Genomic DNA, 21,421 nt, shown 5'->3' with positions numbered 1-21,421 from the left:
AGATTTTAATGGACTTTGAAGTTGATGAGACTTTAACGGTCTTTTAAAGGTTAATCTTGGTGCTTGTCAAGTCTCAATCCACAACCACTTTAATGAGATTTTAATGGGGCTTTAAGCTCAGGAGACTTTAATCAACTTTGAAAGCTGAATCTAAGTATTTGTGAAATCTGACTCCACATGAACTTTAGTGAGATTTTGATGGATTTTGAGGTTGATGAGACTTTAATAGTCTTTTAAAGGTTAATCTTGGTGCTTGTCAAGTCTCAATCCACAACCACTTTAATGAGATTTAAATGGAGCTTTAAGCTCAGGAGACTTTAATCAACTTTGAAAGCTGAATCTAAGTATTTGTGAAATCTGACTCCACATGAACTTTAGTGAGATTTTGATGGACTTTGAAGTTGATGAGACTTTAATAGTCTTTTAAAGGTTAATCTTGGTGCTTGTCAAGTCTCAATCCACAACCACTTTAATGAGATTTTAATGGGGCTTTAAGCTCAGGAGACTTTAATCAACTTTGAAAGCTGAATCTAAGTATTTGTGAAATCTGACTCCACATGAACTTTAGTGAGATTTTGATGGACTTTCAAATATAATTCTAAGTATTTATAAAATGTAATTCCGTGTGGAATGTAATAAAGTTGAGAATACGGTACACAAATCTTCGAATACCTATAATTGAGACGTTTTCATGATGTTGGTCTTTTTCCAGGTCATTTATTCGTCTGATACAGGTTTTCTACAATATAATAAAGCATTCTTCGATTGCAAAACATAAAAAAGAAAGACACATTGCTTAAAATTCACTTACCATGCTATTGGAAGCTTGAGATTGACGTTGAAATTGGTTTGATAATAATCTTTTCCAACACCTAAGGCACGTGAAAGGCCGAAATCAGATATTTTGACCTTATTCTTGGAAAATACAAGAATGTTACGAGCAGCCAGGTCTCTAGAATAAAATAGACTTTAAAATTTCAACGAGAGCTATTTAAAACAATTTAAAAATCTATTTAAAATTCAAAAACTTAACTATGAATTTACAACTTAAAAATCTATTTATCTATTTAAAATAATAGATACAAAGAGCTGACTTCTTTTTCCACCCATTTGTGAAACAAAATATCCAACAGCACTAAGCAAAAATGATCTGTTCAATCTATGAGTCTATTAGTAAAAGTTAACAGATACTTAGTTATCTATTAGAGATAATTGTAGATAGTGATCTGACAGTGTGAAACTATTGTGATAGTCAACTATTAGGTATGTACAGGTTGTTTATTGTGATAGTCATAACAATTATTGTGATAGTGTGATAAACAACTATTGTGATAAAGCAACTATTGTGATAGTCAACTATTAGGTATGTAAAGTTTGTTTATAGCTTTAAATTACTATCCTTGCAAATTACTATGAAAATTACTTGAAATTACTATCTTCTTTTTAGTTTATGGCTGAACTTTTTGTTTCGACTTATTAAATCATAGACCCCCTAATCATCCAAAATAAATCAATAATTCCTAAGTCTAGAGACTGAGAGAATCCAACTTTAAATTATTTTTTTTGCAAAACACGTTTTGAAACTTTCGGTTACTATTGGCTGTAGATCCCTCCTTACTAGGTTGCAGCTACTGCTGAAACCACGACCTTTTTTTTATCAAAAATATTTAATATACGTTTTTTTTTAGAGCAACAAGGAAAGTAAAAGTGAAATCTGATTGTTTGAATCTGTTAAGCGGAAACTTACACAATCATATAAATCTAAAAAATAAACAAGAATAGGGATTCAATTATTTAAGACCTCAACATACAGCTATACAGTTTTGGGTAGTAGCGGGCGCCAAGTTTAAAAAACAGGAACATGGGTGAAAAATGAGAAAAAATAAGCTAAGAATGTATGGTACCAAATAGGTTCAGAAGATGTAGTATTCCTTTGAAGATATATTCACCTTTCGGAAGCAATAGATTGTTATTGTCTGAATTTTTACTAAAAGTATATTCAAATTGAAAAAAAAGTTTAGCTTATTTATTTTCACGTTTCAACGTGGCAACACGGCCGAAAATTTTAAACTGCCTTAAAGACTTGATAAGAACCAAAACTAAAATCATAGAAAATTACGGTTTTCAGGTATGAATAGACCTAAGATAAGCGCAGGGAGCATTTTTTTTTTTTTTTTTTTTTTTTTTTTTTTTTGATGTTCTTGGTACTTTAGCATGCAACTAAAGGTTACTTACAAGAGTGGGAAATGACGATGGTATCGACAGAAAAGACTATCAACGCCATCTAGCGTCTGGCGATACATGGTATTTTTCAAGCTCTGTATCACCTTTCGGTCAGCAACTGAGATCAGATACTTATTACTACCCTAATTTTACCAATAAAACCAGTTAAGTTAATTATTCTTATTATTACGCTGAAAAAATAGCAAGTTTCACCAGATGCCAGATGGCATTGATAGTTTATTTGCTGACACTAGCGCCAGTCTCCACTCTTATAAGTTACCCATACTCTTTGATATGGCCTTTGAAGCCTTAGAAGCAGCGAAATGGTCAGTATAAAAATGAAAAACATTCGAGTCCAAATTTGATGCTTAGTTTTCTTCAATTTGTGCAAAAACTTTGTGAGATGACGAAGATCCGATCTTCTTCACTTCTACCTTTTTACTTCTTATTTAATACAAAAGCAAGACAAAGAAATTGAAAAATTTTCTTCAAAATCTTCTGTTAATTTGCTCTTGCAGTATTATTTATGTAAATTACTGTCTCAAATTTAAAAAGCAAGCGTAAAGAAAAAGAAAGGTTATTCGCAGGCTCCAGTTATTTCTCTCTTAATAAACTATACATGTAAACTAATGTTCTTCCAAAACTTTCAGGGGTGGGGTGATAATATCAAATACTAAACAGTTCTGAACAGAAAACAATGATGAAATATCAAAATTAAATTAATGGACAGAGCCAAGTTGACATTAAACTGTCTTTTAGAGAAGATGCGCGAAGGGGGTGGGGGTGGGGGTGTGTGTGTGTGCAGTAACACCAAATAATAAACAGTTTTGGACTGAAAGTCATGATGACAGATTGAAAATTAAATTCATGAACGAATCAAGTGGGCATTAATCCCTAATTACTAATCACTAATCAAATTCATATAGCCACCCGAACCGGCTGAAGTTTTGATAAGGAATTTTATAATACTTTTTAGCCACCATAATCACTTCTTAGTCACCTTCTTATTTTCTATAGTACTTCTTAGTCACCTAACCTGATCCAGGTAGTACCCTTATAGAAATATGCTATGCACAGGGATAGTGAAAAAATTAAAAATCAAATTAATTAATTACTAATCACTAATCACATTAAAATCACTAAATTACTGTCTATAAGAAAGGGTATGCAAATGTCATTAATACAAGTGAATTAAAAAAAAATCAGCTTAAAGATATATAAAGACATTTCCACAAACCTAAAAAAAAACTTTTTCGCATCCTGACCAATGGTCTCCATTGCGCAGGTACCAATCCCCTAATTCGATGCCTTCGGCCAGGAATGCAATACTTGGTTGTGAACAAACCATCTTATGCTTCCTGTGTTTCCCCCCAGATTCCTCCAAGCAGTCACTCAGAGCAGGATCGACTCTGACTGTTCTTACAGAGTCACACCGCTGATCTTCGTTCCAAACCAAATAATCAGCGACATAAGGACTCGAACCCCTTTCCACAGGCTCCTCCCCCTTCTACAGGCTCCTCTCCACAATTTCCACAATGTTTCCACATGCTCCAGTTGTTTCATTCTTACTGAACCATAGATGTAAACTACTGCCCTTTCATAAAACATAAAATTGCGAAGAAAGGAAGAAAACGAGGACAATTAACAGCCAGTGAAAATTTTGATTTGTCTAAAAAACACGCAAACCTTATTAATCAACAAGAATTTTTACAGCATTGTAGAGTAAAGAGAATTCTTCCGAATTCTCTCCGTTTCCGCCTAAACCTAGGTAAACACTCCTAAAGGCAATTTAGTGATAGGGTTGGTTTTCAGTCTTTAATTCACATTTTAAACGACCAAAAAAACGACGTTTTTTTCTTAGTAATACAATTTCAAAAACTCGACATTTTCTAGAGCAAAACCTTTCACCGACAGATTTTCAGCAGATTTCTAGAATAGCTCAGAATACTTTCCGCCACGACTTTTGTATGGCTAAGGCTCGTCTATGAGAAAAGTTTGAAAAATTAGAATACGAAAAATTTCAGAATTCCAGATGTTTTCTTCCTAGATATTGTACTGGTCCGGCCATTGAAAACCTATCTTCTAAAGTTGTTACTCCGAAGAACCTAAATGGTCCGAAGAGACCTAAGTTTTGCCTACCTCAAACACAAGTGAATTTCGCAGAGATAGACTCCAATGTGGAGGCGGGTATATTTGGTTCACGTGGTGCTGTGGAAAATCCAGATTTACTTCGAGGAGAGGTGGTTAACAATATTCTGGATTTCATTCCATATTCCTCAAGGTCAAAAATTAGACACAGATTCTCACAAAAATAAGAAAAGACCCATATATCATTATTCCCAGAGCTGATAAAGGAAATAAAATTATTATCTTTGGTAAAACTTCATAATATAAAAAAGTTACACATATTTTATCCCACACCCATACTTAAAAATCCATAGATTCAGACCCCACCGATAAGTTCACCCGTATAGTAAGAAAGGAGCTAGGAATTTTGCAAACTGAAAGACTTATTACTCCACAAATGTATAAATTATTTTATCCTAAAGGTTATTCCGCTCCTAAATTTTACGGGCTCCCAAAAATCCACTAAGATGGAGTTCCTCTATGCCCAATTGTGGCTTCATATAGCTCTCCGACTGGCAGATTGGGGAAATTGTTGTCAACACTTTTTCGCCCCCTTATGCAAACGCAAACTTCATACATAAGAAATTCAGTTCACCTTGTTGAAAAATTAAAAAACATTGAAATAAAAAAAGATACAATTTTGGCCAGTTTCGGTGCAAATTCTATGTATACGTCTTGGATATTGAAAAATGTGAACTAGCTCTTCAAAGGAAATTAGAAGATAATATTGATGAAATGGACTACAAAACACTGGATATAGAAACTATTATGCGTCTCGTCCGTCTTTGCAATAGTTTCTCCTCATATTTCCGATTTAGTAATCAATTTTACACCCAAATCATGGGTCTACCCATGGGTAAGTCTTCCACCATTTTTGGGAACTTTTTATATGGAGCTCATTGAAACCTCTGATCTGAAAAATTTTCCTATGAAACACCAGTTCTGAGATTGGTTTGTGGATGATGTTATTTCTGTGTGGGACCATGGAGGCGAGTCACTTTACTCCTTCTTAACTCATCTAAACACTTTGGACCTTCAGTTCACTTTATAACTAGAACACAACCACAAACTTCCTTTTCTAGATGTTTTCATTTTTAATAAGTCTCCTGGCCTTGAATTTTCTATTTATAGAAAGCCTAAGCACAACGATAGGTATTTGCATTTTTCCTCCAACCACTCTCCCTGCATAAAAAGAAGAGTTGTTATTTCTTTGGTTGACCGAGTAATAAGAATATGTTCAGAGCCTCACATAGTCTCAGAATTCAACTATATTAAGGACATTTTATTTTGCAATGGCTACCCTATAAAAATACTTGAGACCATTGTAGACAAAAGACGAAAAAAGGCAGAAAAGAATGTATCAAATCCACAAACCCCAACAGATACCATCCCATTGGTGGATGATAAGAAACTTTTCACTGTTCTACCCTACATTCCAAAATTGAGTGACAAACTGAAAAGAATACTTAAAAAACATAAACTTAATGTTGCCTTTAAGAATTCAAATACTATACAGAACTTTTTCAACAACGGCACAAATAAAACCCGCCCCATTCTGGGTAGTGGTGTTTAAAGAATTCCTTGTTCTTGTGGCTGTTTTTATGTTGGTAGAACCCAACAACTATGTAGGTAGAACCCAACAACAATTGGGGGAGAGGTTATCTGAACATAGGTCCTCAATCGACAAGGCCATGAGGCTACGCCAAAGGCATGAGGTTTTTGATTCCGCCTTGGCGCAACATGTGTATGAGAGTCCACACCATTTCATTTTGTTTGACGAAACCTCCATTGTTGCCCCCGTTAAAGGTCTCACGCAAGTTTTCAGGGAGGCAGTTGAAATAAAAAAGCACATTCACCAAAAGGTAACTCTCAATAGAGACACTGGAGAAACTGTTCTAAGTCCCATTTATGATGAAATTATTAATTCTGATTGTTTTTACTTACGTCGGCAAAATAATATTGTACAGTCAAATGGAATCTCTAAAAGTAAACAAATTGGAAAGTAACTAGCTTTTAAGAGTTCTTTACGTAAAATAAAATTGTGAAATGCCATTTAGACTTGTGTTTTTATTCAGTTACCCTTTCACCGTTACTGAGAAAGGGTCGTCCAATTTTATTTTTGCGTTTTTATATTAAGGTTTGGTTTTTTATACTTTTATCAATTTTATTCTGCACTGAGGACGGTCAAGCGGAGGGCTTGACCAAAATATTTGCATAATTTTTCAATTATTTCACTGGCTGTTAATTGTCCTCGTTTTCTTCCTTTTTTCGCAATTTTATGTTTTATCATGATTAGCCAGTGTGGGCTCAGAAATTATTTACTGCCCTTTCACAATTTTCAGGAGTGGATGGTGGGAGGTTGCTGTTGCCCAGTGATACCAAATTATAAATAATTTTGGACAGAAAAGCATCGTGAAGGATCGAATAATAAATTATTGACCAGAACCGATTGTGTATTAAAACCATTAAGCAGAAGAGAAAAAAAAAAGAAAAAGAAAAAAAAACCCAAAAAAGAAAAGAAAAAAAGAGAAAAGAGAAAAAAAAAGAAAATAAAAATAATACCGGAATTACCTGTGAATGAGCCTTTTGGATTCTAAATAATGCATTCCGTCACATATTTGAATTGCAAAATCGCAAAGAACAGGTACAGTAAAACTAGATTTTAAGGCAATTTCTTTGAGGCATTCCAACAATGAGCGAAGAGGCGCCAGTTCTGTCACCTGAAAAACCATAGTCAAATAAATGAAGATCCAAGCCCTATTTTAATAAAACCAAGTTTCATATATCTTTAAAATAATTTTCCTTTACCTTTACTATATTATGGTTCTGATACGTGGGCGCTCCGAAAGACGGAGTATTTGGTAGACGTTTTCAACAGAATTAGTCTAAGGATTCTTTTGGGTCTGACTGACCGCATTTCGAATAGTGGGTATTAAGAGAAATGTGGTTCTATTCCGATTTTTAGGGCTATATTGAGACAAAGGTTAGGATGGCTAGGTCATGTTCTGCAGATGAAGGATTACAAATCGCCAAATATCCTTCTTTTTGGCCAACCATTCTAAAGTAAAACAAAAAGCAGGTCACAAGGATGGATTTAAGAAAATTGGAACTTCTTAGGGAGGTCAAAAGGGATATTCTGAATAGGTTGGGAAAGAGAAAGAGCGTGCGTAGCTGTGTTGGCCTCAGGCGGCTTGGTGCTGCAGTGAGCTGTTAGTAGTAGTAGTATACCTTTATATATATCTATATTATTTTCCTTTGCCTTTACTTTTAATGCAATTTCCTTTCATAGTTATAGTATATTTCTTGTTTTATTTTGCTTGGCTGGCGAGATGATACTAGCTTTCAAGTAAAAAAAAAAAAAAAACAAAAAAAAAAAAAAAAAAAAAAAAAAAAAAAAAAAAGAGGAAGTCCAAGCTCAGTATACATTTATTAGAGTTTAGTTATAATTGTCTAAGAACTAAACATTTTGCTTGAAATAGAAATTTTATTCAGCCAACTAATTTTATATACATAAAAAATATTTTATATTTTTTTTATTTATAATAAAAATTTTTCTTTGATTTTTTAAGCCTGAAGGGCCACAAGCCCAGAAGGAGCAAAATTTATAATTTGGGTCAAAATGGACCAAAAAAAAGAGATATTTGAAAACAGGCCACAAACATAAATAAAGCAACACCAAGAGATGAAAACAAAATTCGTACGAAAAAAATATATAAGAGAATAAAAGAATTCAAATGCTAAACAGAGTAAGAAAGACAAAAAGGAAATAGTATTTAAAAAAAAATAGATAATAAAATAAACAAGGAATCTTGAAGAAAAACAAAAATAGAAAAACTATAATGATGGGTTTTTCCTGTTATGAAAGTGATATAATTGTTTTATACTTTGAGATATGGCAACGAATGTGGAAGAAGATAGGCGGAGGCGGAGAAACACTATGGCCGACGGATTTTGAGAGGGGTGTGTCTTGTCGTGAAAATATTTTCGAAGCAAGGGTAAAGTACAGCGCTTTCCACAAAACAGAGACACAACCAGTGGCGGTTCTGGCCTCTCTTGTGCTCGGGACAAAATATTGATCAGCGCACCACCTCCTGTCCCACACAAAATTTTCAGGCCAAATTTTGGCATAATTGTCATTTATTAACAAAATTATTTTCAACTTATTGAAAAATTAATAATTTATATCTTAATCATCTTTTAATTTGTTATTTAAATTATTATTAATTATTTAATTATTATCTATTTTTATTTTATTGATTAATTACTAATTATTTTCATTTATTAGCTGCCCCCTCTACTTTATGAATAAAATTTCAAAAATTACAAAATGATTATAACCGCTAGATCATTTGTTTGAAATTTTGCGTCCCTTAAATCTCTGCGCCCGGGACAAGTGCCCCCTCTGTCCCTTCTCTAAAACCGCCTCTGGACACAGCCTAACTTGTCTGCATTGAATGATGAATTATTTATTTTTGGCACGCCATAAAAAATATAGATGGGGTACAGCACAACATGACCGTATCCAGGATTTCTTTTTCGGAGGGAGTTTTACTAAAAAAATTGGGGGGGGGGGGGTTACACAAAAAAACCTCGAAAAACGCACACAAAATTTGTTTATGTCCATTTTTGTTAAGTTTTTATGAGTCAGACAAACATTTTGGTCACAAGGCCTTGATACGGCCTTGCAGCGAAAGCAAATATACGTTAGTATTTTTTTTTTCATGACCACACTGCCTTTTCTATGATGAAATCAATAAGAGTTCCAAATAGGGATAGGTTCTTTTATTAGACAGTGAAACAAATAAATAAAACAATCCCTTTTTGGATCTCTTATTGATTTCGTTAAGCAAAAAAAAAAAAGAAGAAGAGAGTTTCTAAGGCAAGGGGTAATTAACATTGTAATTAATGTGAATTGTAATTAATTAATGTGAATTGTAATTAATGTAATTAACATTAATTACATTTGGACCATTTGATTCATACTGTGCCCCCATATCGAACTGCTACAAGATACGGCTCCATTCGTGAGACAGTTTATCATTACAATTCACAATACTACTTGCAACAGCAATACATGGATCAATTATATTATAACAATTCGGCGCGAACAAGTTTCGGGTCCAAGGTGGGAGGCGAAGGAGATATTTCAAAAACAATAATAGCTCAATCTAATTTGCTTAATTTCTGTGCGATTAAAAATACTCAAAAAACGGCGCGACACACAACATATATGGCAGAGCAATAACGTTGGACAATCTTGCGAGAATTGACGGTTAAATCGCAGTTTATTTGCAATAGAAAATTATTCATATTTTTTTTTTTTTTGCGGTGCTTTTATAACTTATCTTTTAGTATTATTTTATTTTTTATTTAACCTGATATTTTATTAAATGTTTTATATTTTAAGTTATTATTATTTGATCGTTATTTTGTCTTTTATAAAATTATTACCTGCTCCCAGAAATTTATTGTGAATAATTTTTAGTTTGCTACATACAGAACATGGGATATCTCTCCCCTTTTCAATTAGTATCAAAACATTCAGTTCCCCTCACACTTAGCAGCAATTCTTAATTATGTTTCACACACCTAACTATGTTGTCTCTTAAACCGTTCAATGTCTCACACTTACCTATCAAATGTAACACACTCTCACTGACGTACACCACACATTGGGCATAGAAATAAACAATTTTTCTATTATTCCCAATATTTTCTTGTTCCTCCAGGAGGCAAACAATCAGCCTTTAATTCAATAACCCATATTAAAACGTCATTTTTTAAAACAACTTTAAAATAATAAATTCAAACTGCAAAAACTATAGCTTAATGTATAGCTATGTAAACTATAGCTATAACTGTAATGTAAACTATTAATGTAAACTATAACTGTAATGTAAAAGCTTACGAGCATCAAAGCGTTTGTGTCCAGTACAACTCCATAGAGACGAACGATATGTTCTTGATCAATTGTATGCATAATAGCTGCCTCTTTCAAAAATTCCATTGGGTTTGTTTGAAGTCTATCATTACTCAGACATTTAATAGCAACTTGAATCTATAAGAGGAAAACCATTTTTAGACAGAAATAGCTTAAATTGGTAGAATAAAAGCTCAACACACACAAGAAAGGAGTAAAAGAAGAAGCAGGATAGGCGATAAATCGATCTAGGGGGATAATTTTGTTGTTTTTTTCTATCTTTTTTTTTTAGCTCAACACACACAAAAAAGGAGTAAAAGAAGAACCAAAATAGTCGATAAGTCGATCTAGGGGGATACTTTTGTTGTTTTTTTCTCTTTTTTTTTAGCTCAGCACACACAAAAAAAGGAGTAAAAAAAGAAGCAAAATAGTCAATAAGTCGATCTAGGGGGATAGTTTTGTTGTTGTTTTTTTCTATTTCTTTTTTAGCTCAACGCACACAAGAAAGGAGTGAAAGAAGAAGCAAGATAGTCGATAAGTCGATCCAGGGGGATAATTTTGTTGTTTTTTTCTATTTCTTTTTTAGCTCAACGCACACAAGAAAGGAGTAAAAGAAGAAGCAGATTAGTCCATCTAGGAGGATAATTTTTTTTTTCTATTGCTTTTTTAGCTCAACGCACACAAGAAAGGAGTAAAAGAAGAAGCAGAAAAATCGATAAGTCTATCTAGGAGGATAATTTTTTTTTTCTATAAATTTTTTAGCTCAACGCACACAAGAAAGGAGTAAAAGAAGAAGCAGAATAGTCGATAAGTCGATCTAGGGGGATATTTTTATTTTCTATTTCTTTTTTTTTAGCTCAACGCACACAAGAAAGGAGTAAAAGAAGAAGCAGAATAGTCGACAAGTCGATCTAGGGGGATAATTTTGTTGTTTTTTTCTATTTCTTTTTTACCTCAACACATACAAGAAAGGAGTAAAAGAAGAAGCAAAATAGTCGATGAGGCGATCTAGGAGGATAATTTTGTTGTTTTTTTTTTCTATTTCTTTTTTAGCACAACATACACAAGAAAGGAGTAAAAGAAGAAGCAGAATAGTCGATAAGTCGATCTAGGGGCATAATTTTTTTTCCTATTTCTTTTTTAGCTCAGCACACACAAGAAAGGAGTAAAAGAAGAAGCAAAATAGTCGATAAGTCGATCTAGGGGGATAATTTTGTTGTTTTTTCTATATATTTTTTTCAGCTCACCACACACAAGAAAGGAGTAAAAGAAGAAGCAAAATAGTCGATAAGTCGATCTAGGGGGATAGTTTTTTTTTCTATTTCTTTTTTTTAGCTCAACGCACACAAGAAAGGAGTAAAAGAAGAAGCAAGATAGTCAATCCAGGGGGATAATTTTTTTGTTTTTTTCTATTTATTTTTTTTAGCTCAACGCACACAAGAAAGGAGTAAAAGAAGAAGCAGAATAGTCGACAAGTCGATCTAGGGGGATAATTTTGTTTTTTTTTCTATTGCTTTTTTAGCTCAACGCACACAAGAAAGGAGTAAAAGAAGAAGCCGAAAAGTTGATAAGTCTATCTAGGAGGATAATTTTGTTGTTTTTTTCCTTTTTCTTTTTTAGCTCAACACACACAAGAAAGGAGTAAAAGAAGAAGCAGAATAGTCGATAAGTCGATCTAGGGGCATAATTAATTTTTTCCTATTTCTTTTTTAGCTCAGCACACACAAGAAAGGAGTAAAAGAAGAAGCAAAATAGTCGATAAGTCGATCTAGGGGGATAATTTTGTTGTTGTTTTTTTTTTTTTTTTTTTTAGCTCAACACACACAAGAAAGGAGTAGGAGAAGAACATTGAGCCATTTAAATAAAAAGGAGGAGGGTAGGCATGATGGTCACCTCTTTTAAGAACTCCATCAGGTAGGTTCGAAGCCCGTCATTGCTCAGGAAATTAATTGTTAACTATACCTTTAAGTGTGAGACATTACTTATGATACAACGCCTGGACAATCAGTGAACTCATGCACTGAATTTACGCAGAATGTATACATTGCCGTTTTTGAAAGGAACAGATAGCCAATTATTACAGATTTATCAGATGAAGTAGGTGTATATGATATCTCACAAGTTCTATAACAGCAACCCCTCGGCGACGCATTAAAATCCCTAGGTCTTTAAACGAATTTATTCAAAATGAAGACTTTGCCTAAGCTAGTTCTGCTTGAGTTACTGAGGATTAGTGTAACTCAAATAACCTTATCTGTGCATATAGGCAAAGGTAAGGTAAAGAATACGGCATTGGACTTCACAGTCCCTACTGGCGGTGCTGATCTCCGTTTCTTGGTCCTTCAGCCAGGAAGTGCAATCGGGGGTTGGGGGCCAACCATCCTGTGCTTTCGCACACCCTTCCTGTTTACCTTCCCCAGATTTCTTCAGTTACCCATTTAGAGCTGGGTCGACCCTGGCTGAGCTTACAGAGTCAAGCCAATGACCCCCGTTCCAAACCAAATAAGTGGGTGCACTAGGATTCAAACCCTCGTCCTCTCGGACAAAGGATCCTAAATCCAGCGCACCAATTCACTTGGCTAAGACGGATAGTGTGCATAAAGAGCATAAGGAAAGAAAATGTACCCCGTCCCATCCCTAACAAATGGAAGCCTCTCACCTCTTGATGGAATTTGAAAGATTTAGATGCATAGAGATGTTTTAGTTTTTACACCGACTCCCCTTGGAAAACTATAATAATCCTCCCCTCATAACAAGTCAAAATAGTATGCAACAATCTATGAAACCATAATTAAAGGAAGGATGAGCACAGCAGCCAAATTTTGAGCAAGGACGCAGAAAAATATTTCATAGGGGCAGGAATACAGACGAGAGAGTTTAATTGAAAAAGTGCAGAAATAGGGAAATTAAACATAAAAAAATAGGAAATTAAAGACATCTCACAAATCATAAGAATTTCACGGACAGGGCCGAAAGCCACCCTCTGCTAATTTACCTTTCTCAGAGTATCTAAGTCTATACATAATTAAAATAGACGTTTCAAATAAGATATTTATTTGCAGTTACATTTAAAGAAATTCTTTTGGATTAACATACAAAAAAAACATTTAGAAGTGAAAAAGCCTTTACATATATGCAAAGAGTGACTAAAGCTGAGCAGAAGCAAAATTTACAAAGCCCTAGAAGGGCTTCCTTTACTTGAAGCGCTAGAATAAAAGTAAAAAGAGTGGGATGGAATCTAGTAATAAGATTTTCCAATTCCCTTGGTTCTTGTAGTAGAGAATAGGCGACATAAAACAGTAGAATTACGCAAGTTACTTAAAAGAAACTTGCCCTTTCGCCATCTTCATTGGTCCAAACTCCCTGTTGCACAACACCAAATTCTCCAACGCCAAGCTCTTTGTTGACAACTATTGCCTCGGCAGGAATGATATGTTTTGAAGGAACACGAACATGGTGAGAACCTCCGCTCTCTGACTCGGGATATGAATTAGGAAATGAAATTTGGTCCTCCTTCTTGTGCTTTATTATCTTGAATAAACAAAAACATTAATCACTATATCACAATCTATTGTATGTATTATATAATCCTCTCATGTTATAAGAATGTACTGTTTCAAATGAATTGAGATAATATTTTATTAATTGCACCAAACAATGAAGAGGTTTAATTTGTTTTTACCAGATGTTTTACCAGATTTTGAAATGAAATTCGGTCCTCCTTCTTGTGATTTATTATCTTGAAAAAACAAAACATTAATCACTATATCACAATCTATTGTATGTATTATATAATCCTCTTATGTTATAAGAATGTTCAAATGAATTGAGATAATATTTTATCAATAGCATCAAACAATGAAAAGAGGTTTAATTTGTTTGCCAGATTATCCAAAGTGAATTAGAGTCAAAGAAAAAAGGACAGCATAAGACAACCCCAAAGAAGGCATGGGTAACTGCAGACCCTCTAACATCGATGCGTATTAGAGGCCAACTTTACAATATAATAATTATCACAATGCTCTGAATTGATTATTAAGAAAAGCAAAAAGAGAATTTTACTCGAGGAAGTATCGGGATGTCGAACAAAAACATGGCACATGATTAAGGAAGTAATTCAGCAGTCAGCGAAAACTATCCCACTTGACATTGTAAACCAAGAAGGGGAAATGCCAAACAGAGCTTATAGTGTATTGGAGATATTCAGAAAACTTCTCAGCGGTAGGAAAGCGTGTTACTGAAGGAATCTATCTGATGTTGCATGATCCAAGTATTTCTGATTACCTTGGTAATTTTTAATCTGAGGTTTCAATGTATTTAGCACCTAACTGAGATGAAGAAGATCCTCTGTGAAATGAAAAGTAATACCTCTGGTATTGATGTCAAGTCATTGAGCGGTTAAATGTATTCTGTTACTAATCCAGAGGCCACTTTTGTCCCAAATTAATTGTTCATTAGAAGAGGGTTTCTTCCCGTCATGTTTCAAAGTAGCTCATGTGACTCCTGTTGATAAGGGTGGTGAGACAAATATTTTAGGAAATTAAAGGACGACTTCTATTCTTCCTGTGCTATCACGTGTTTTAGAGAAGTGCTCTGCTGCCCGTCTTTATGCATGCTTAGACCGCTGTAACGTTTTACATTCTACCCAATTCGGATTTCGGCAAGTTTACACAACAGAAAAAGCTATTGCCTATTTAAGTAGCGTAATCAATCATGCACTGGATGAAGGTTACAGGGTTTTAGCTATATTTTCAGATATAATTAAAGCTTTTGACACAGTAGATCATGATCTACTGCTTCTTAAGTGTGAGTTTCATGGCATAAGAGGCCCTGGGCTTAATCTTCGACGTGTATTCTTACCAGGACGGCTACAGTATGTTCAAATTGATTCAAAGCGTTTATCAAGTTTTCCTATTACATGTGGAGTTCCAAAAGGCTATATTCTTGGACCGCAATTATTCTTAACTTTTGTAAATGACCAAAGTTAAACTTTGTCAAGTATCAAAAAAATTTCAGTGAATTATTTCATGATCCACAGAAGTGACAGTCCCGATGTTTTCTGACGACAAGTCGCTTGTTTGTCTTGCAAGAACTGAGAAAAGAGTACTTGAATTAAGCAAACGATCTTTAGATAGAGTTTCAACTTGGATGCGTGTAAATAAACTACAAGTTCATCCAGCTAAGAGTAGTTTTATTATATTCTCGAGAATAGCTACATATTATCCATGGATTACTCGGTTAAAATATTGTTATGGCGAGATTGAAAGGAAGTCAACTAATTTCTGTTGACCTACAAAAGGCTTTCGACCTGGTTAACCATAATATCTTGGTAGAAAAACTTATCGAAAAATTGCAGGTCGAGACATTTTTAGTAAAGCTCGTTGCCTCATTTCTTTCTAACAGATCACAGGTAGTCAAATATCAAGATTGCTATTCCAGCCACCTTCGTATTCACAATGGTATTCCCCAAGGTACTAGTCTTGGCCCCCTCCTGTTTTCTGTCATGATCAACAGCCTTTCAATGGATTGCCCTGACAGGTGGAAATTTGTCGACGACCTAACAGTTGTAGAGACGTGTTATAAAAATATTTATAGCAATCCAATGGGTATCCTCCATACCATTGCAGGCGAGGCTTCTTCTCTTGATATGACGGTTAATCCTTATAAATCCACCATATTCGGTTAATCCTTGTAAATCCATCATATGACGGTTAATCCTTGTAAATCCATTATCTGTCAATTTCCTAAAGTCCCCTCCTCTTTTCCTTCATCCTATTCCTCCTGAGATTTCAGCTTCTTCCTTTAAACTCCTATGTGTTACCATATCTTCTGATCTGAAGTGGGAAACCCATGTAAATAACATCCTCCGTCAAGCAAACTTGTCAGTTTTTCGTCTGAAACTTCTGAATAAATTTAGTTGCTAGTTGCCCCCCCCCCCATTTCAGTCACTAAAGGTATATATTTTTTTGTACGTCCTTTGGCCGAGTACGCTTGTCCTGTCTGACATCCGGGCCTCTCAGTTGAAGCAACCAAAAAATCGAATATATTCAAAAAAGAGTCCTGAGGATTATTTATAAAGAAGGCAAGGTCCCATATTCCTACCTCCTTAAAACTTCAAAACTTGATACCCTCGAGTCCAGAAGAATAAATGTGTGCCTCCGTTTCGGGAAGTCAGTACAAATAAACCCCCGTACTGAAAACCTCCTTCCTAGCCACCACTCACCCATAAGAAATCGCCACCCCCGTATAGTGTCCCAACCCATCCCCATCCTTTCTTCAATACCCTTTTCTACCTTACGTTATAAAAAACTTTTATTCCCTTTTTTACAAATGAAAACAACCAAAACCACAACCCGTAAGTTTACCAAAAATTTAAACTGTTTTGTATATATTATTTTTTTCATTTTTGAATATTTGGTTATTGTATTTGTTACCCTTTTTACCTTTTTATATTATGACCCATAAAATATTTTATAATTATGACCTATATTTATGACTTTTGTATTTTCTGACTGTTACCTGCTGTGTTTTCGTTACAGTGGTAACTATGTGTTGCTATTGTATTATTTTGTTATTGTATTTTTTTTACTAAGAAATGCGAATTCGGGCCACTAGGGTTTGTGATAGTTCTTTGGCCAAAAAATATCTACTTATCTATCTAAGTCTAGTGTCAAATACTTTGTCAAATACATATACATATCACATTAGACATACCACATGTCACATACTAAGTCTTGTGTCAAATACAGATACATATCACATGTCATAGACATATCACATTAGACATATACATATACATATCACATGTCAAATACATATTACATTTAATGAAACTTTATCGTTTACTAAACATAATGAGAACATGTCAACGATTTTATCACAGAACATCAAAATACTTTGAAAACTCACACATTTTGTGCCCCATCACATTTTAAGGTTGTTGTATTTCTCTATAATACATCCATTCATTTTATATTGCTCTTCGGTATGGTTAGGGACGTTTCCCTCAGTAGTGAATCCAATTCAAGCTCTCAAAAATAATGCAATCCATTTATCAGCAAAAAATTATACAGTGATTCTTTGAAATTGGCGTATAAAAGACAAACATTTTTACTAACTGCTGGCTTACGAGATTTTATCACCTGTTATTTATGTTTAAGTACAATAAGAATACTTTATCTTTATGCTTCTCAGGCATGTTTTAGGTTAGATCTGATTCCTATAATTATAATAATCGAGCAAGAAAGGCATTGTTTGCTCCACTAGCCATCACTACTAGGTCTAACTTCTCCTTTATTTAGCAAGGAATAAAATTATAGAATAGTAATGATAAGACAATGACATAAAAAGGTTTGACGAATTTAGAAATAAAGTTAGGGAAGAAATGTATTCTGAATTATGGGTTTTAGGTTATTATTTGTCATTTTTATTTATGCCTTATTTATAAAATTATGGAATAGTAATAATAAGATAAGTAATGTTTTTAAAAGGTTTGAAGAATTTAGAAATAAAGTTATGGAAAAATGTATTCTAATAATGAGTCCTAAGCTATTATTTTGTCATTTTTATTTGTATTATCATTTTTTTTCCTTCTATTTTTGTTTGAGGTTTATGAAGGAATATAATGGATTCTTTGGACAGCTTTTTATTCTCGTCGTTACGACGAATCCAGTAGCAACTCAGCACTGGATACATATTGTATTATCAGTATTTGTGGTATAATTAATTTGTGCTTATAACCAGCATTTATTTTTTTTCTATTTTTGGCACGCCCCTAGGACAACTTGCCTTTACAAGTTCATGGGCAGGCTAGAAGATTTAGTTAAAATACCTTATTTTTCATAAATAACATACACATAGGTATTTTGTAAAGTTTTATTCTTAATAATGAACTTAACTATATCACAATCACTATAATCGCAATATATGGATTAGGTAACGTCATACCCCAGACAAAAGAGCGTATTTTGAACCTTTTTCGATAATGAGTTGAAAAAAACAAACAATTCCTTCACTGAGTTTTTATAAATTCATCATTTTTATAGAGGGTTCTGCTTACCTACGTCACAAGAGGTAGGGGAGACCTAAAACAAACTTAACAGAATTTGTTCAGTACCTGTGTATTAACAATTTTAAACACTATTAGCTAAACTAACATAGTTTTATTCACTGAATGTGAAGCGAAACTCAATGTTCTGCTAAATACTTCATTTTTATTTCTTCCCTAATTCAAACCCCCCCCCCCAAAAAAAACATAATTTTTTTGAAAAGCTTAAAAACCTTAATTTTAATCACCTGCCAAAGCGATGGACAAAATGACGTCATACCCAGACGAAATTGCGCATTTTGAACCACTTTTAATAATCAGCTATTAAAGCAAAACAATTCTTTTAATAGATGTTTACAAGTTCTTCACATATAAAAAAACCTTATGCTCATTTACTTCAAAGGAGGTAGAAGAATCTGCAACAAATATAACAAAAAGCATTTCAGTAAAAATTATAAGATTAATCAAGACACCAAATTAACATAGTTTTATCCACTGTATACTGAAGTGAGTTTTCTAGTATCACTTTGTTTGTCAATTAAACTCGTAATTCTGACGTTAACCCATTGTAAACTTGTATTTATGTGTTTTAATTTACTTTCATTTCATTGGGAAAGAAAGAATTCCTATTTCTTGAATGATCCAAAGGCCATACACTAAAAAAGATGTTAGCAGTTGAAAAACACGCTTCATAGCATTTCAGCATGCACTCTGACCCAAAACTTTAGGGGAGCAAGGATTATAATGGTAGGAATGGTAGGCCACTATCTTCCCTTTTTTATTAGAGGGGAAGACAATACCCCTCATTGTGTCCAGATTTACTAGCTACTCATACATTTCGACTTTCAAAACGGGATATACTTACTTTGAGAGCAAGAGCATGTTTAATAGCGGTTTTAGTAAAACTAATAAAAATGAAAGTAAGAAACTAATGAAGGCAACTAATGACAATAAAGACAAACTTACACTTTTGAACTTTGAGAGGTAGTTTGGTGGACAATGTTTATTGAAAAATTTTTTGAGTCTCCTTATCTCTGGCTTTGAGAATCCCAACCCAATAAGATCTTCCTCGGTAACATACTTCAACTGGTGAACTGCAGTTAGCTGCAACATAAATATTCATAATTAAAGAAATAAACATAGCAAGAAAAGACTAAACATCACCATAGTCATATAATCACATCAATTTATTCCACTACTTCTAATACTTCGATATTAAAGAAGGGGAAGCCAGCCAAAGTCTTCTTCGTATCGGCCAGTAACAATATCTTCAGTATTTTCTAAACTATTCGAGACTGTTGTGTTTGATAAGATTTATGATGAGTGTGAGATGCCTCTACACCAGTTTGGTTTTCGAAAAGGCCTCGGGTGTACCCATGTACTTTATCTTCTTGCTAACATATTACTTGATGCACATCTCTCGCGAGAAACTTTGATCTTAGGTCAGTATGATGTCAGGAGAGCTCTTGACTCTGGGATTCATGCCCAGATTTTGGCTGAGCTGTGTAAGCGAGGCGTGCGTTCTTCTATTGTAAGGTCACTACGTGATATATATATATATATAGGAACCTCAAGCTACGTGTTCGATTGCAAGATGGTGATCTTGATCAATTGATAGAAAAGTAGCGCTGACAGGAAACCTTCTCATAGTCGGGGATTTTAACCTACCTTCTGTCCAATGGATAGATGGCAGTGGCTATTCTGGAAATAAATCATTTTTACATTTTTTTTAGCTTATAGATACACTGTAAATTTCCAACTCTTTAATTGTTCTTCCTAGTGCCCGGTTGGGCCACCCCCCCTAGGGTCGATCCAGCTAACTTTTACATAATCCTGACGTGCTCTTAATCATGGCCCAACTCCAGCCCTTTAGGGCAAGGAATCACGCTATCATACGATGCTCCCTTAGACAGTATCCAGAAAAATCAGTTTTTACCAAACATGTGTATAGAGATTACCGTCTGATGAAGCAAGAGTTGGCGGGGCAGGATTGGTCCTTTATCACTGAGAATGATGTTGATAAATCGTGGAATATGATGAAGAAAATACTGCTAGAGGTCTCAGAGAAAAATACTACAGTAAGATGGGCTCGTAAAACCAAAACGCTACCATTTATGACCAAAGAAATGAAGAGAGCAAGAAATAAGAAGAAAAGGTATTGGAGACTATATAAACAGAATATACACGATAAGAACCACTACACAAAATATACCAAGACACGAAATCAAGTCAGAAATCTATTCAGAAAGTTATTTGAACAGCATGAGGAGGCTGTAGCAGCTGCAAGCAAGTTAAATCCAACTCACTTTTGGAATTATGCCTCAGTCCATAAACCTGGTAGACACTCTGTTACGCGACTTAAAGATAATGACCGTATAATAGATGACCCAATAGAAAGTGCCAATGCCGTAAATAGGCAGTTTACATCTGTATTTACTCAACCTGATAATGCCCCTCTTCCAGACCCCCCCACCTATACCCCCCTAACCCCTATGCCCCCGATGACAGTCAATAGGGTAGATGTAGAGGCACGCCTAAAAAATTTGAATCCATAATATTTGGTGGGACCTGATGGTGTTCACCCAAGTCTTCCTCAATAATTGCATGTTGAACTATCAGGCCCACTCACTCACCTTTTTCAGAAATCCCTAGATGAGAAGTGTATCTCGCAGGATTGGCGCACGGCCCACATAACCCCCTTACATAAGGGTGGCAGCAAAGAGGACACAAGCAATTACCAGCCAATCAGTGTCACCTCTGCAGTCGGGAAGCTACTAGAAGCGATTGTTAACACTGCAATCCTGAAACACTTGACAACCAATAAACTATTCTCATCATGTCAGCATGGCTTTAGGTCTGGTCGGTCGGTTGAAACAAACTTGATTGATTCTTATAATCATATCACCGATCTTCTAGACCAGGGGTTCCCAGTCGATATGATACTACTCGATTTGGCAAAGGCGTTTGACAAAGTCTGCCATAAAAGACTTCGAATCAAGCTCCACGCTATTGGGGTGAGTGGTGTTGTGGTTGAGTGGGGGTTGCAGTTCTTCAGAGATAGGAAACAGATGGTTAAAGTATTTGGCAAGGATGGAGGGAAGATT

At 34.5% G+C, this 21,421-nt stretch overlaps 1 protein-coding gene across 1 annotated transcript in view; it reads right to left on the bottom strand.

The window, feature by feature from the left end:
• The window catches only part of Ack-like (activated Cdc42 kinase-like), a 96,730-nt gene that overhangs the window by 54,700 nt on the left and 20,609 nt on the right, over positions 1 to 21,421 (bottom strand). Inside the window, exons 2-6 of the mRNA XM_089092858.1 lie at positions 19,284 to 19,421; positions 13,604 to 13,801; positions 10,259 to 10,408; positions 6,922 to 7,070; positions 812 to 952 (exon numbers count right to left, since the gene is read on the bottom strand). Coding sequence (XP_088948984.1) covers positions 812 to 952; positions 6,922 to 7,070; positions 10,259 to 10,408; positions 13,604 to 13,801; positions 19,284 to 19,421 — 776 coding nt within the window. The remainder of the gene's footprint in view (positions 1 to 811; positions 953 to 6,921; positions 7,071 to 10,258; positions 10,409 to 13,603; positions 13,802 to 19,283; positions 19,422 to 21,421) is intronic.

The sequence above is a fragment of the Artemia sp. Qi Xiang Cuo genome, chromosome 8 (genome assembly GCF_049724085.1).
Source record: "Artemia sp. Qi Xiang Cuo chromosome 8, ASM4972408v1, whole genome shotgun sequence".
In the NCBI taxonomy this organism is placed as follows: Eukaryota; Metazoa; Arthropoda; class Branchiopoda; order Anostraca; family Artemiidae; genus Artemia; species Artemia sp. Qi Xiang Cuo.
The sequence above is the reverse complement of the archived record's forward strand: the minus strand, read 5'-3'. Positions and strand labels throughout refer to the sequence as shown.